Raw genomic sequence first — 16,255 nt, 5'->3', positions numbered from 1 at the left:
CCAGTCCCACCCTCCCTCCCTGTTCCCCCTGATCTCTTCCCTTCATCTACTGAAAGGGAGAGTTCTCCTCCCCTGCCATCTCATCTGCCCCTAGCTTATCAAGTCTCATCAGGACTGCCTGGATCTTCTTATTCTGTGGCCTGGTAAAGCCACTTTGCTAGGGACAAGTGATCAAAGAGCAGGCAACTTAGTTCATGACAGAGGCAGCCCCTGCTCCCCTTACTTGGGAACCCACATGGAGACTGAGCTGCCAATTGGCTACATCTGAGCAGGGGTTCTAGGTCCTCTCCATGCATGGTCCTTGGTTGGTGCATCAGTGTCTGCAGGACCCTCTGGGCTCAGATTTTTTAGCTTTGTTGGTCTCCTTGTGGGGGCCCAGTCTACTCCCTGTCCTTCTATCCCCTCCTCTTCTATAAGACACCCTGAGCTCTGCCCAAAGTTTGGCTGTGAGTCTCAGCATCTTCTTCCATCCCCTGTTGGGTGCAGCCTTTCAGAGGACTCTTTATAGTAGGCTCCCATCCTGTTTCCTCTCTTCCACTGCTTCTGGACTCTGTCTTGTTTGCCACTCTAAATGAGAATTAAGCATCCTCCCTTGTTGTTTAGCTTCTATAGGACTGTAGTTTTTAGTATGGTTGTCCTATATTATATGGCTAATATCTGCTTATAAGTGAGTATATACCATGCATGTCTTTCTGTATTGTGGCACATTTACACAACGGAATAATACCCAGCTATTCGAAACAAGGAAACCATGACCTTTGCAGGCACATGGGTGGAACTAGAAAAGATCATCCTGAGTGAGGTAATCCAGAGAGCTGGCATTTTCAAGTAAGAAGTAACTAGCCAAGTAAGACCCCGACTGACAAAAATAGTCATGATCTTCACTGATAATCTTACAGTGTGTGTGTTCTCCCTCTCTTCTCCACTTCTCTCCCTCTCCTTCCCCCTCCTCCCTTTGTCCTGCAACCTACTTTGTTTCTGTTTTAGGCTACCTGCCAATCTAGAAAAGTATAGTGGCATATAGTATATAGAGTATAGTGACTTATTACAGCCTCTAAGTACCTAGAACAATGTCTAGATCTTTTAAACACTCAGTGAATGAGTGCTTATTATATGTAAGTGTCTAAAAAGTTTCTCAAATTGCAAATAGGCAAATATATATAATACATTTTGCTCATTGCTCCAATCTCTGAGGATTTTTCTTATTAAGCTATTTACCCCAGAACCAGACCTACATCTGTTTTAACAGATGCTCTTTCACCCTACAATGTAATCTCTACTTTTAATCCCCTTGGCTTTGCTTAGTTATCATTAATTGAGCGGCCACTATTGTGTCAAACACTGCCCAGCACATTGGTGAATGAGGTGTCCATGGTTGCTTGCTTCTCAAAGCTTGAAAAACATCCTGTCCCTGATTTTGTACACCCAAGAAGGCAGAAGGCAGAGCTAGACTAAAAAAACAGACAAGGTGCAATAGTCATACATGAAATAAAAGCCTTTTTTCCCCCTTAGGAAGTAGCCATCTTAGCTTACTTTTTTTTTTTTTTCGCCTTTAAAAATTAGACCCTAAGGGATTATCAATATTTTTTTCATGTTACACATATTAGCACCCTCTGCAGGTCACTCTCTGAAACTTCTGTTCTGGAGCACATCTTTGCCAACTGTACTTTCGCAAGAGGCAAAAGAAAAACTCTAACTCATGTTATTTGGAAAAATCTTGATTACATATGGCATTTTACTCTTGAAGATTAATAACAGAAGGACGTGTTTTTCCCTGAGAAAGTAAATGCATGAAATAAAATCTTGCCTAACAGTGGGAATTCCTTTTTTAAAAAATCCCTTTGCTTACTAAACAAAGCCAATCTGCTTTATAAGCAGAAAGAAAACTTTTAATTATCAGAAAGGCTATGGTAAAGCTAGTTGGAAAAGAATTAAAAAAAAAAAACACTGTGAAAAAAAAAACCAACTAAGCAATAGCTTTCTGTCTCTGAAAAGTGGATTTTATTTATGTGATACTTGTAACACACACCAGGACACAGGGATTAAACTAAATACCCTTCAAAGACTGAGACTCAAATTCTGCCCGGCCGTTGACTGTACTGCCCATGTGGGCCCTGTCTCCCTCCATGAATCACGTTTGCTTCACAGAGAAATTCCCAGAGAATGCGTCCTCTTGGTCATCTTCTCTCCCATCAGACAACACACTTTTTTTTTTCCACACTACTTCCTGGAAGTATAGCCCCTCACAACTGTTTTAAATCCGGCCAACTTTACATATGTAAAACCCCTACCCTCAGCTTACTCAGCAGCAGCCTGGGCACACCAGTCCCCAGGGTTAGGACACTGTTAGGCCCTGTAAGAAGGAAAACCTTAAAGAGAAAGACGCCTCCTACACGGAGCAGCAGCAGACTCTCTTAGCAGCATAGTAAGAACCACGTGGGTCTTCACCGTTGTTAATTCCTCAAGCTTTTTTGAGCATCCTTTCTGGAAAAAGTATATGGAAAACAACCTTTTTTTTTTTGGGAACTATCTGATGTCATACTTGAGATAACAGAACAAAGAGAAGTCAGATGAAAGAGGGAAAAGAGATCTCGACATCTGTATCCCAGAGGGTCGGCTTATTCCATCCAGTTATCACCACGAGAACCCGGGAGTTCTAAGAACATAAGGAATTTCCATCCATGTGCAATCTAGATTAGTGAGTTATGTTTGTTTAGGAGTTCAAATATAAAGAGACAACAAAGAAAGCAATTGTGAATTTCAAATTGAGTAACCCTCCATGTTCTTTTCCTTTCCTGTCCTGTTCCTGACTTTTCTTCTCTCCCTCTCTCCCCCTCCCCCCTCTCCCCATCTCTCTCTCTCCCTCCTCTTCCCTCCCTTCTTTATCTCCCTCTCCTTCTACCCTTCCCTTTTATTCTTTCTTTTAAGGCAACTCCAGAAACTGGAAAAAAAATCAAACCAGTTTATAGTAATACTGCCATATGTGTGATTTTGGGTTTTTGGATGAAATAATATTTAAACATGCAGTTATTTCATCGAAGAACTGAAAGTCAGCCTGTTCAAACTTTGGAAAAGACTGTGATAGGGCTTTTGACAGAACCCCAAAGTAAACAATGCCCGGCTCATGTTGCCTACACTTACTCTAAAGACAGCTCTCCACCTCAGGAGTTGTACTTTGTACCTGGAAAGAACAAGGCAGAACTTTTGTGGGAATTCAAACTTTCAAGTCCCCGGGAGCCAATAAGAACCACCAGTGAAACAGGACCTGCTAGGTCTGTGTATTTCTACAGATAAGCACAGCTCATGTGGAATCCAAGCCCTGCTTCCATAAATTGTCCTACCAGGGTCCTGCAGTAAATTTAGTGTGCATAGACTAAACTTAAATCTGCTTATGCTCAATTCTCAAAGCCCACATGATTACTAAATAGGACTCTAAATCTGTATTTTATTTTATTTTTTTGAGAAAGTGGGACTTGGAAACCCATATAGCACTTACATGTACGTTTTATGAGAATGCATCCCATGTGCAGCTGTACATCCAAGTGTTAGAGGGCCTGGAAACCCCACTGCCCTTTCTCCAGAGCTCATCCCCACCTTCCCCCACCTCCGATGTGTGTTTCTGTGTTTCTGTGGAAGAGAAATAATACCGGGAATAGTAACCTCCGGCTCCCTGAAAAGAAGCGGTGCTGAGGCAGAGGAGTGTCTGCGTCCTGTTGTCCATCAATCAGCAGATTCAGGGACCTGGGTACCAAAATCTCATTTTGACTTTGTCATTGACCTCTCTGTGGCCCTCTATACATCACCAGCTGTATGTCCACCATCACCCACTCTCTTATTTCTAAAAGGTAATATGCTGCTGAGAATATAAAACTGATTATGGCGCTACAGTCTGCTAAGTAAAACAGAGCAAACGCCTGACCTAATTCTCCTTTTTCAGTTCTGATGGAATCCTCACATCTCCTCACCACCCTTCCTCAAAGCCCCTCAATTTCCTGGCTCTGTGACCAGATGTTCCTAACAGTGTTTAGCTTGCGGATGAGGTTTACTCTGTAGAGAGACTCATGATGTCGTAATGATGACGATGATAATAATAACAGTGTGTCAGGCATTGTGCTCAGTACTAGAAATCTCAGTGATGGGCAAATTCTACGTTTGCTTTCACACGTTCCTTCACCAGCTTCCCATGGCCTGTTAGCCTATTCTAGGCTTGTGCTTATGGAGCCTGCAGCTTTTGGCTCCGAGGGAAGAATTTCTCTCCCCAAGTTTCTTGCTCACTAGAAGGAGGGTAAGGGCAAGAACCTTGTTCCCAACCTTGTTACATAGTATGTCGTATCTGTCACATGGTCAACAAGGGTGACTGGGGACCTAGCTTAGCAGCTTGGTTCTAATGGCCTAGGAAGATGTATATCCCATCACATGGTTTTAGAGGCAGGCTGTGCTGTTGTGAGGCCCTGACAACCTTTCCGCCACCTTCCAATGGATTGTTAATGAAGAAAATGGATGTACCTCTTGGCCCTGCAGAACACAGGGACAGTAGTCTTTGCATGAAATAACAAAATGGGGATTCCATCCTGATGTCCTCTGTGCTGTTGGTCCATTTAGGAAGAAGACTCTCCTGAGATGGCTAGGCTAGAATTTATTGTCTTGGTCCGGGTCTACACCCCAGCTCTATCCAGCTTCATTAGGGTGGGGCCAAGGTTCGCCTCTTAAGCATCAATATTGAAGAGGGCAGAAACAGCTGCCCCAGAAAAGAGCCAGAGATGAAAGTGAGTCATCTTTAACAATGGTTGTCATGGCAGACAATGGTTTGGGGTTGTCCTACAGGATATAGCTAGAATTGACTGAAGCTCAGTCTAAAGACATGCTTTCTAATTAGTGCTCTATTTCAGGGGCACATGCTGCCTAGGGAGGTTTAGGTCCTGGTTCGGGGGGGCATGGACACATGAGCGGATTGACAGCATGGCCAGGATGTTACAGTGGAACGGAACGGGGGCCCACAGGGGAAAATGTGGAGGGACAGTATCTGGCAGCTCTTGCCTATCTGTGACTTTCCACATTAATGCCATCGGAGCCCCACAGTGCCCAGGGCTTTGCTATCGTGAGCCAATGAAGTAAGAGTGATATTTGAATGTTGAAGAAGAAATGAGGTCACCAAGCAGCATAGAAATACCGTTCCCTATTTGAAAAGAGTACAAATGATGAATTTTGTCAAAATTTTTTTAAATTCCATTTGTTTGGGGTGGTGTGTGTGTATGTGTGTGTCCAAAGCAGCGCAGATGCCATATTCATTTTCAGTTTTCCTTACAATTGGGGGAACCCTCGGCTGGGTAAGAAGCTTACAGTGTCACATAGAGGTCTCGGCCAACCTTTGCTCTGCCTGTACTTACCTCTGGCCCTCTTGGCCGCCCCTTCTCATTGAAACACCAACTCTGCTGTGCCCATCTTCCTGAGTAGATGTGGGCACGAAACCAAGCATCGATCTTACTTTCATCCTTTCTGTACCTCTGCCTTGTCTCTCCTCTCACGTACCACAGTCACTGCAGGAGAAAGAAAGACTATCGTACCCAGGACTGTTTCTCAAGCCTGCCTCCAGCTGCTGCTAAGAGTCAGTGCCAGAACAAACACATCAGCCAACCTCATACCTCTGAGGCTGTGGAAAAAGGGGCACCAAACAGCCTCCCGGAGGACAATTCATGAGGTGGCTGGTAAGAGCCACAGATCCAGCCTTGCAGAGAATTTACTTGCAAGTCAGTTGATACCAGTGTAATTTATTGGGGTGTTGGTCCTGCCAGCACTTCATTCTTGAGCCAGCATGAGAAATGGCGTGCTCAAAGACATGAATTAACTAACTAGCTTTGCGCATGCTGCTGCTTGGCAGTTTGGATTTCGCCCAGCGAGTTGAGCCGAATGTAATCCTGCAGTATTCACATTTCTGATACGGCATTGCCCGGAGCATGTACTGCTCGCCGTCCAAGACAAGCAGAATACGATTCCAGCCCAGAGCCAAAGTGCTGCCAACAGCCCTCTCAACAGTGGGGTCTCCACAGAGATAAGAGGGCGCACTCGGGCTCAGGGGCTGAGGTTTTGACCCGAGCGTCTATTGCTGCTTATCTTTGCACGAGTTTTACCTGAGAGAGTTCTTGAAGAGAACTGAGGCTTGCAATTCGGAAGAAGAGACACATTATTACAAGATTCTCTTCCAGGAGTTGAACACAGTTGGTGACGCTGTAGGTCTGCGCTGTTTTACCTGAGCTCTGCATGTGTGCATGGGCGCACGCATGTTTGTGGGCATTCGTGTGTGAGTCTTCACAGGAAGGGCCTGGAAGCACTTACTTGGGTGAGTTTGAGCTGTGCAGAAAGGAAAGTGGGCGGAGCTCCAGCTTCCTCCGTCAAGCCACTTGGTAGCATTTTCTAAATGGGTATGGAATGAACAGCTCACCTAGCCGGCCATCCGCTTGTGATATTTATAATATTCTTACTACACTCCAATCAGTGTATTAAAAGTTAGTCTAAGTTATAACCACCCTCCGTGACCCTGTCAGTGTGCGCTTCTGCTGCGGTGCATGGTCAAGAGCTGTAATGACAAGAGGGACCATCAGACCTTCCACTCTTCCACCTTCCTGGTCTCTGAACCTGGTTTTTCCCATATGCCTCTTTAACTAGATCAGTCCATAGCTCTTCCATTACCACTGCTCACTGAAGAGATTACTGAGGCGATGGGAGGATTCACCAGCTACTTTAGTTAGGCGATCAACCTCGCTGTTTTGATGGGTTCCTCGGGCCTATGGCCTGACCTTTTCTTCCCCGCAGAGCTGAAACGTAGAGGATTGGCATGTCTGGGTTCTGACACTCGCAGTCAGAGGCACAGGAAATTTATCCATGGCAGAAAGCTAATCAGTTATTCATCCTTTGGAATGAGCCTTCATGATAAGTGATACGTTTGCCCTTCAGAATCTTCTGCCCAAGTACCAGTGTTCATAAGGATCAGAATCTGCTATAGTCACAGGACTTACATTTCCGTAATGTCGGAGTTGCTGCCTCCGACCTTGCTTCTCTTTCTTCACTGCTGACTTTTTGTCTAGAACTCTGATATAGATTGCTTCACGTTGGTGCCCAAGGAAGGCTTTCGGTCTGCAGCCGAGCTCATCATTAAAAGCACAGTAAGAAGATCTAATGGTGTCTCTTCAAAGACTTGCATGAGTCAGTCCTTTCTTAGGTTTTTGCCTTGAAGCAATGTCCAGTCCCTGGTTTCAAGTTAAATAACTCACGCTTTTGCCAAAGTACAAGCTGGGCACGGACACGAAAAATCTAGAGTGGGGGTGGAGAGATGGCTCACTGGTGAAGTGTGCACGCTGCTCTTGCAGAGGACCTGAGTTCGGTTCCCAGGACCCATACCCCGTGGCTCACAGCCATACATACACCAGATTTAGGGAACTCCAATCCCCTCTCTGTCCTTGGAGAACACCTGCACTTACATGCATACCCCCTTATATGATGCACACACATTATTAAAAATTAAATTAATCTTTGAAAAATATATGCCCTTCCAGCTTGGACCACATTAAAAGAAGAAGAAGAAGAAATGTAGAGGGGTTGGGGTGGACCTCATGGCAGAGAATTTACCTCAATATATGCTCAGAGACCCTGGGCTCAGTCTCCAGCACCACATAAGGAAAGAGATGCCAGACGCCTGATTCTTCCGTTAAATAAGAGGCAAAATGAAAGCAGTTTCCTCACAAGGCCCTGGAGCTAGGCCTGTGCACATGTCTAACTTGATGTCCTCTTGTCCAGGCCAGTGAAAGACGTGTCCACTTCGTCATATCCCGCCAGGTTCGACAGCCCAGCCCAGACATCTTTCAAGAAGCTGGCTGGATCAGCAATGGCCAGCCGTCCCCAGGCCCAGGGGAGAGGAACACAGCTTTTAAGGTGAGGCCGGGCCGGGTGTGTTGGCAGCTCCTGCACAGGGCTGTTTCTTGGGAAGGCCGTGTACGCGCACGTGTCTAAGGGCTATCTCTGGACTTTGTCGTTTCAATAGACACTACTCGTGAAACTTAAAGGCCAAAGTCCCATCTTCCTACTTGGGAGGTAACAGGTGTCTCCGATCCGAGCGAGAGTGATGAGGAAGGTGTTGGGGCAGTGTTAAATCCCAGCTTACAGCCCTGCTAAGGGAACCTGATTTCTAGTGTAAGCCAAATGCATGCCATGTTTTTTAATTAAGAATCGTTCTGCATAACGAGTGTTTTCCATTAACTTTGAAAGGCAACAATGGAATGAATGAATGTCTTTTTCCTTCCACATCAGGCTGCAAGTTGAGTTCTTTTTGAGCAACATTTGCAGAAAACATCTCTGCTTTATGATCAGGGAGCCTGAGATTATCTTTATTGCTTGGTTTATGGTTTTTGAGTTGCCCAACATGCCTGGAAATTGTGGTTCCCCTGCTGTTTGTTTGTTTGTTTGTTTGAGACAGGGTTTCTCTCTGTGTAGCCTTGGCAGTCCTGGGTTCACTTCATAGACCAGGCTGGCCTCGAACTCACAGTGATCTACCTGCCTCTGCCTCCCGAGTGCTGGGATTACAGGTGCACACTACCATGCCTGGCTCCCCTGCTATGTTTAATATTTTTGTGTTTTCACATGTGACTAGGGAGATACTTCTAGCATTTGAAGCCCACAGAACATTAGTGGGGGTAGAGCCTTAGACAAGCCAGGAGCACGTGTCTTGTCTTATGTCAGTCAAATCCAGAAACTTAAAAAAAAAAAAATCTATGAAATGATGAATTTATTTTGTGTGTTTCGGTGTGTATGCATGTAGACATACATGTACTATGGTACATGTGTAGAGGTCAGAGGACAGCTTGTGGCAGTTGGTTTTCTCCTCCCACCATATTGGCTCCAGGGCTTGAATTAAGGTCATCCGGCTTGATGGCAAAGCTCCTTTACTTCCTGGGCCATCTTAGTGGCCCCAGGAAAAGTGCATACCACCGTGCACCCAGAAAAATGCCTCTGTGAGTAGAGTACTTCCCTTTCAGCCCCTCCCTCCCTTTGCAGCCTCTCCGCAGGCAGGGCAACCCAGCCAGTTTGTAGCTGTCTGTGGCTGCTAATAGATGTAGTGAGTGAGCTTCCTGTGGAGGTGTGTGTCTAACTGGTGCAGACACCATCCGGTCGGGATTGAGAGTCCTCTGACCTTGGTCTAGCATTCTGTCGTGATGATGAGCAGCTTCGAGCAGCTGCTTACCCAGATAGCTGATCGATAGCCGTTAGCTGATCAATAGCCGTCGTGTTATTTGCTACTGAAAATGAGCAGGGCCGGAGAGAAGGCTCAGCAGTTGAGAACACGTGTTGCCCTTACAGAGGACCCATCCTCCCCCAGCACCTACAAGGCAGCTCACAGCTCTCTGTAGCTCTAGTTCCAGGGGATCTGATGCCCTCTTCTATCTCTGAGGGTACTGCTGCTCGCTCACACATGGTGCACACACGTAGACTAAAATAAATAAATAAACCAATGTTTCAAAACCAACCAGAAACCTACTCCTGAAACAGACACAGTGAAATGGATGAATGTCTCTTTCCTTCCACATCAGGCCACACGCTGAGGATGTTTTTGAGCAATGTTTGCAGAAAACCTCTCTGCCTTAGAATCAGGGAGCCCAAGATCACCTTTATTCTAAATCTCCAAGCAGTCACCTCTCCACAAATCCTCAAGTTCCATGTTTATGTGTGGGAGGCAACCTGTGCCGATAAAGTCCACCCCAGGAAAGGATTTTATGGATAAGGACTCCATGGGTCCTTCTTCCTAATAAATACCATGTTTAAAAGTTATCTGACAGTGTTCACTAATGTCAAACTGTATGTGAGATTAAAAAAAAAAAAAAACTTAACCTAAAGCTTGTATCTAATTAATGAATTCAGTTGAATTAAATAGAATTTGTTATGTTTTCGTTCACTAAAGTACTATAAATGAGGCCTATAGCACAGTGAGTCTCTATAATTCCTTCTACCTACGTACCACAAGCCACAGAAAAGCAAAGATGGTCTAATCAGATCTTTGCTGCCTCCCTCACATGTCTGAATTCCCAGAAACGTAAAGTCTACTGGGAAAGCAGTTCTTTCCCCTCACACTTCAGCCTGCCTCTGAGATGCCCTGACACCCTAAAAGTGATACCCAAGCTGTTTGATGATTGGGTTTTAAGCCGATTCAGGAAAACAACATGGCATTTGAAAATAGGAGTTTAAATGCTCCCAGGAAATGCCAAGGAATGCAAGCTAGGACTTGAGGAACAGAAGTGATTCCATCCAGTTGAAGAGTTAAGCACCACCAAGCACCATCTGTAGGCCAGTGGCCACCCGTGTGAGGGGACAGGGCATGCGACCAGAGCGGTGGCACAGACATGCTAACCGTACCCTGGGTACTGATCTTATGATGCTTTCTAGATGTCTAAAATGCTCTGTGTTTTTTAAGCCATAGGTAAACATTCTAAAGGATCAACAGTCCATACGTTCTTAGTTGCCCATGTTTTTTAATCAGCGAGAACTATTTCATCACAAATCAGGCTTTTAAGTATTAAACAGTTCAAGGCTTCCAGAGTAGGGTGAGAGGAGAAATTAAAAAAAAAAAAAAAAAAAAAAAAAAAAAAGACTGAAAGGAATTATGTCTGTCATACTTTCCTCCTCCTGACCCAAGCTGGGCAACTCGGCGCGAGGAATTTACCCAGAGGCTTGGGTTTCTCCATGACTACCATCTATGTCTCTCTCTCTCTCCCTCCTTCTCCTTCTTGTGGGGAAGGCAAAAAGCCATCAGGGACACAGGCCACGTGCCGCGCTGGTGTTCAGCCGCTTAGCCCAGCTGTTTGGAAAGTACTGAAATGGGCACGATGTAGAAAATAGAGCGAGATTTTGCATGTGTGTATGGTTTGCACGTGCATCTGTGCATCTACAAATCTGTGAGAGCATGCGCATGTGTGAGCGTGCGCATGTGGGAACCAGAGCATGGCATCTGGCATCTTCTCAGGCGTCCGCCGTATCTGCTGAAGCTGGGTCTCTCACCGAGGCAGGGCTTGTCTCCTTGATGAGTCCAGGTAGCCATCTCCCGTAGATCCCTGAACTCTGAGCCACCATTTTTCATACACCTGGCTTTTATATGAGGTCTCCATGATTCGAACACTGCTCCTTAGACTTGTGCAGCAAATACTTTAGCCACCAAGCCATCAGCCCAGGTCCATTTTTTCTTTTTTCTTTTTTTCTTTTCTTTTTCTTTTTTTACATAGAAGAGCTTGCTGGGCTAGCAAGATGGTCAGTGGGTAAAGGCGCCTGCTGTCGAGCCTGACAAATTGTGTTTGGTCCCTGGGACCCACATGGCGGAGCCCGAGAGCCAACTTCTGCAAGTTGTCCTCCGACCTCCACATGTATGATACAGCATGGCCCCCCACTCACCGCAAACCTCCACACACACCATAAATAAATATGATTTTAAATATGAAAAGTGTACTGAAGGAAAAAAATGAACCGATACTCATGAATGATAAATTTTCTGAGAAGCTGGCCTACCACTGTCAGAAATGGATCACACACACACACACACACACACACACACACACACACACACCCAGGAGAGATTTGGAATACAGTTCACTTTGTAAGCTTCGGAGTTCTGTGTGGTCTCCGGGCTGTTTCCTCTCTATTTACTATTCTGTTCTGAAGCATAAATTCCAAGTAAACTTTTGGAGTTTGCAACACATCAACTCTGTTACAGGATGGTTCTCGTGTGTCCTCTGTGGCACCGAGCGCCGCCACCTCTGGATGCAAATGGCGGAATGTGTGCATGTGGAAATGCCTTGTGAGCGCATGTGCCACGTTCTTTCTGTCTGTGCCTTCAGCGCCTCCATCCTGCAGCCACTTGTCATGAGAAGGTTGTAAGTGTCCGAAAAGACCCCAGCGAATCTCTCGGCATGACCGTTGGAGGGGGAGCATCACACAGGGAATGGGACCTGCCCATCTATGTCATCAGTGTTGAGCCTGGAGGAGTCATAAGCAGAGATGGAAGAATAAAAACAGGTACAAAATGAAGAGGATTAAGGTGCTGGGGTGCCAGAGCCCAGGGAGGAGTTAGCAGCTTGCTGAGTTCGCTAGCTGCTCTGTCAGTCTCAGAGAGCATGTGAGAGTGGGTGCTGGCCATGATGGCTGTGTCCCTTCGACTAGAATGAGCACGAGTGCCTAAGTCAAGGCTTCTTAGTGCGTGTGAGTGGGTGTGAGGCAGCTTTGCTGGGAAAGCTAGAGCCCCTCGACCTTCCAGGCTGGACAGACAGCCGCTACACCCGTGAGCAGGTCGCTTCTAAAGTATAATTTAGCTCCACACATTCTAACTGGTTCTTTGCCGGCTTGATCCAGTAGTGAAGCTGACTTATGAACCGTGCCATGTTGTGTGGGCTAAATGGGATGAACCAGCTGACGAACGTTGATTTGACGACGGTATAAACTCTTTGCTCACTGGTGAGCTCTGGGAGCTTTCTGTCAATTGCTCTCACCGTTAGCCATCCCTGTTCTGAGTTCTTCTACAGTTGACCTCTGCAAGGATGTGTTCCAATAACACTGTTCAAGCCATGAAGTCGTCACCTAGGTAGAGAAATGATTAGCACAATTGTTGTTAGGGCTAAGATTTAAGATAAAAAAAAAAAAAGAGGCAAAAGAAACAGAAGCTAAGAAATAAATGAAATAGAAAGCAAGGGTAAAAAGGTACATTTTAAATTTCTCTTGCTGCTCAGGGCTTGAGAATGATCAGGTCCGACAGGACGTGACTTAGTGAGAGCTCTTGTAGCCTGTGACCTCTAGGAGCAGTTCTGTAACAAAGTAGGTGCTTAGCTAACGCTCATTCTGCCCAGCACAGAGAGGCAGTAACCGGAAATGGTGACTGCACTCCACCTCCGAGAAAGCTCAGGTCCAGGCCTTTTCTTTGTCTATCTTGGTCTCCTGTGCCAGACACTAACTCTCACTTCAGTCCCTGTTTGCTGGTAGCGTCCTACACACCATGCTCTGTGAGCACAGTGGAGCTTTTAGTCAATTGCTCTCACTGTGTGCTAAAGAAAACACGAAATTAACATGAAAGAGTGAAATTTCAGGTTCTCTGGTTAACTAGTCAACAAAGCTGTTTCGTGTACAGCCACAGGTAATCTTTAGGGACTCCCAAGAAGACATTCCCACGTGCTCTATTTACCATTTGCTAAATGAGACCCAGCCTCAAGTCAGTGTAAGCTAGAGATACACGCCTCTCCTCACCCTGTCCACATGTCCAGTCAGCCCCTGTCCTTCCACACACGGAGCAGAATCCCACTTGACTCACCAAGGATGCTTCTGCTTCTCTGGTCTCAGGTGACATTTTATTGAGTGTGAATGGAATTGAGCTCACGGAGGTCAGCCGGATGGAGGCCGTTGCCATACTGAAGAGCACATCGTCCACAGTGGTCCTCAAAGCCTTGGAAGTCAGGGAACAGGAGCCGCAGGAAGACTGCAGCCCAGCACCCCTGGACTCCAATCATAACGTGAGCCCACCTGGTGACTGGTCTCCATCCTGGGTCATGTGGCTGGAATTACCACAGTGAGTCCCAGTTTTTACACCCCTATGGATTCTATTTCTTAAACCACTCTTTCACTGTCTGGGGCTGATTCCTGGGCACAGCATCTTGCTAGGACCCAGTCTTATTTACGGGGCTGCTTGAAATGATTCTGTCTTCTGTTGGCAAATGAAAAGCCATCTAGACATCTTAGGATGGAGGTGGAAGTCCAGGCGGAAAAACTTCTAGGCGTTGACCTCGAGGCATTTGCGGTTACCAGGGGTTCGTGTAGCAGGGGCTCAGCTGACTTGACAAATTCAGCCTGTGTTTCCACAGTCATGAGCTCAGTTACACCAGCTCAGGCCGTTTCATCTTCGCACGGATAGGAGTGGGCACTGCATACCAGCTGTGGGCCTACCATGAGGCTTCTAGAAGCTCTGACTATCCACACAGCAGAACGCTGGGGCTCCAGAGAGCCAAGCATCTGCTGGCTGGGATGCCGCTCAGAACATCTTCTCTTTGGGGACTCTTCCAGAAAGCTCTCTAGAAAGCAGCCGGGCTGCCAGTGTGCTAAGGTATACCTGGAGCCTTGCAATGAACTGTGAAATTACCTCAGTTGATGACTTTGGGGAGATTCCCACAAAATGGCTTATGTACATGAATTGACTATTTAAAAGACAGGTAAATTTGATATTTGCTTCCGTGGACCAGAACAAAATCTGCTGGCCTTTAGATTATTGCCTGCAAATGTGTAGCTTAAATGTTAAAAACTGATGTTACCAATGATGTATTAGAATAGGATGAAATAATGGAAGCAGGGCACTTATTTGGTTTTAAAACATTTTCTTGAAAGTAGGTAGCTTTTATTTACTTATTAGCCTCAAAAACAAATGGGTGTAGATTCCCTTTGGGGTTTCTACTAGTTGATCACATTACTTTTTAAAGCAGTAGATCTGTCGGAATCCCTAGAAGGTGGAACACTGAGCATTGAGGCCTTTTAAACACTTTACAGCTGAGCCTAAATAGGAGACTATTATACTGAGTAAAAATTTTAGAAGAAATTTTGGAACTGTAACCCCAAGTCTGTTTATACTTTTTATTTGAAAGCTACTTTGCCATACTCCCCACTGTTCCCTCGTGTGGGGAAGAAGGCATCAAGCCCTTGGCTCCTCTCTTCTCCCATGAGCCAACTGGCATTGGCAGCCGTTCTCTGCTCTTTCTGGGCTGTCAAGACCACACTCATTTCCTCCAAGAGCGAAGGGAAGTGTGACACGATGTCAACACAAGCTGACAGGGACTTCCGGAACCTCAGAGCCCTTTTCTACCCTTCCTGCCTGCAGCATTTAATGACATGGTGAGCAGGTCAGAGGGTACCAGAGCAGAGGGCGGAGGAAGCATCTCCCCTCTCCTGAACCTTCAGTTCACTAAGCAGAGGTAACGAGCATTACCCTCATCATGGAGTATTTTTCCGGGAAAGGTCTGTCTATATGAGAAGTTGACTGTTTCTGCAAAATGCTGGCCAGCTTAGGCTTACAGGGTGTGCAGCCTTGGCAACCCCTCACTCTGCTGTCATAAAGGCAGCCACAGACCATCCATGAATAAAAGCAAGCTTGTGGGGTCAGCTGTAGTTCCCTGCCCCAGCCTGGGTATCTATGCACTCAAGCACAATGGTGTCCTGTCAGCTGTTATGTTCCAAACATTTTGAAAATTAAAAAGAAAACCCAAGAATTGATTTGGGCATCATGATAGTCAGTGCAGCATCAATGCCCACTGCCTGCAGGGACGGGCTAAAGAACTGCACGTCAGTGAAGCCAGGGCAGGTGAGGCGGATATCGCAAGATTGTGTCACGTTTTTTTCTTTAGGGATGGCACCTGTAATAGTTGGAATGAAGCTGTGGGAAGACAAGAGCTATCTCATTCCCTTCTCTCCACATGCGGCCTGGCCTTTTTACCTCATGTTCAAAAGAAACTGTCCTGTTGTCTCAGCTCTTCAGGGACTCCAGATGTACGCACTTGATAATGGGCTCTTTCAGTTTTCTTCAGCTGTCTTGGTTCTGTTTACTTGTTTTCTTGGCTTGTTTTCCTCGGCTCTCTCACTCCTCAGTGTTCAGTCTTACAGCTGCTCCTTTGTGACCACTTTCATGTCTGAGCAGCTTCTCCTCTGTGTTCATGTTCTGTACACTCTTTTCTCCATGTGTTGTCTTTGCTTTTCTCCTTCCTTCCTCTCTCTACCCTCCTCTCTTTTTGAGGGAGAGCCTTGGTATACAGCCCAGGATGCCCTAAACTTCCAGCAATGCTCCTGGCTCTGCCTTCCAAGTACTGGGGCTCTCTTCAGGCATGGTTACCATGCCTGGCATCATCTTTGAAATCTCATCTGCACTGAGTCCTTGTTCGCATTGCCGTGTAGGTAATTCAAATCATAGTGATGTGATTGATTATCAACTTCATATTCTATAGGGGCATTCAATTTGTGTAACATTCTCCTACTGAATGGTTTTTCTTATTTCTTTTCTGACCCCTCTCTGTACCTGCTTCCTTGTGTACCATGAACTCTGTTGGTTCAAAATTCTTTTGAGTGGGATAATTTTTCTTTTCCTGAGCAGCTGTCTACTGAAGACCAATAAAAGGGTCAGAGCCATATTCTAGGTATAGGCTTTGTGCGTTCTCCTAAACCAACCGAGGTCAGCCTAGCAGGCCACTCAGGACGCCCAGCC

The 16,255-nt window shown here is 45.9% G+C and overlaps 1 protein-coding gene across 3 annotated transcripts in view; it reads left to right on the top strand.

The window, feature by feature from the left end:
* Lnx1 (ligand of numb-protein X 1) overlaps window positions 1-16,255 on the top strand; it is a 107,259-nt gene that overhangs the window by 82,682 nt on the left and 8,322 nt on the right. For all 3 annotated transcript variants that reach the window (XM_060380764.1, XM_060380765.1, XM_060380766.1), the window contains 3 exons: window positions 7,792-7,926; window positions 11,871-12,048; window positions 13,360-13,585. In XM_060380764.1, coding sequence (XP_060236747.1) covers window positions 7,792-7,926; window positions 11,871-12,048; window positions 13,360-13,585 — 539 coding nt within the window. The remainder of the gene's footprint in view (window positions 1-7,791; window positions 7,927-11,870; window positions 12,049-13,359; window positions 13,586-16,255) is intronic.

This window comes from Meriones unguiculatus, chromosome 3 (genome assembly GCF_030254825.1).
Source record: "Meriones unguiculatus strain TT.TT164.6M chromosome 3, Bangor_MerUng_6.1, whole genome shotgun sequence".
NCBI lineage: Eukaryota > Metazoa > Chordata > Mammalia > Rodentia > Muridae > Meriones > Meriones unguiculatus.
Note: the sequence above shows the minus strand (reverse complement) of the source record. Positions and strands in the feature narration are given on the sequence as shown.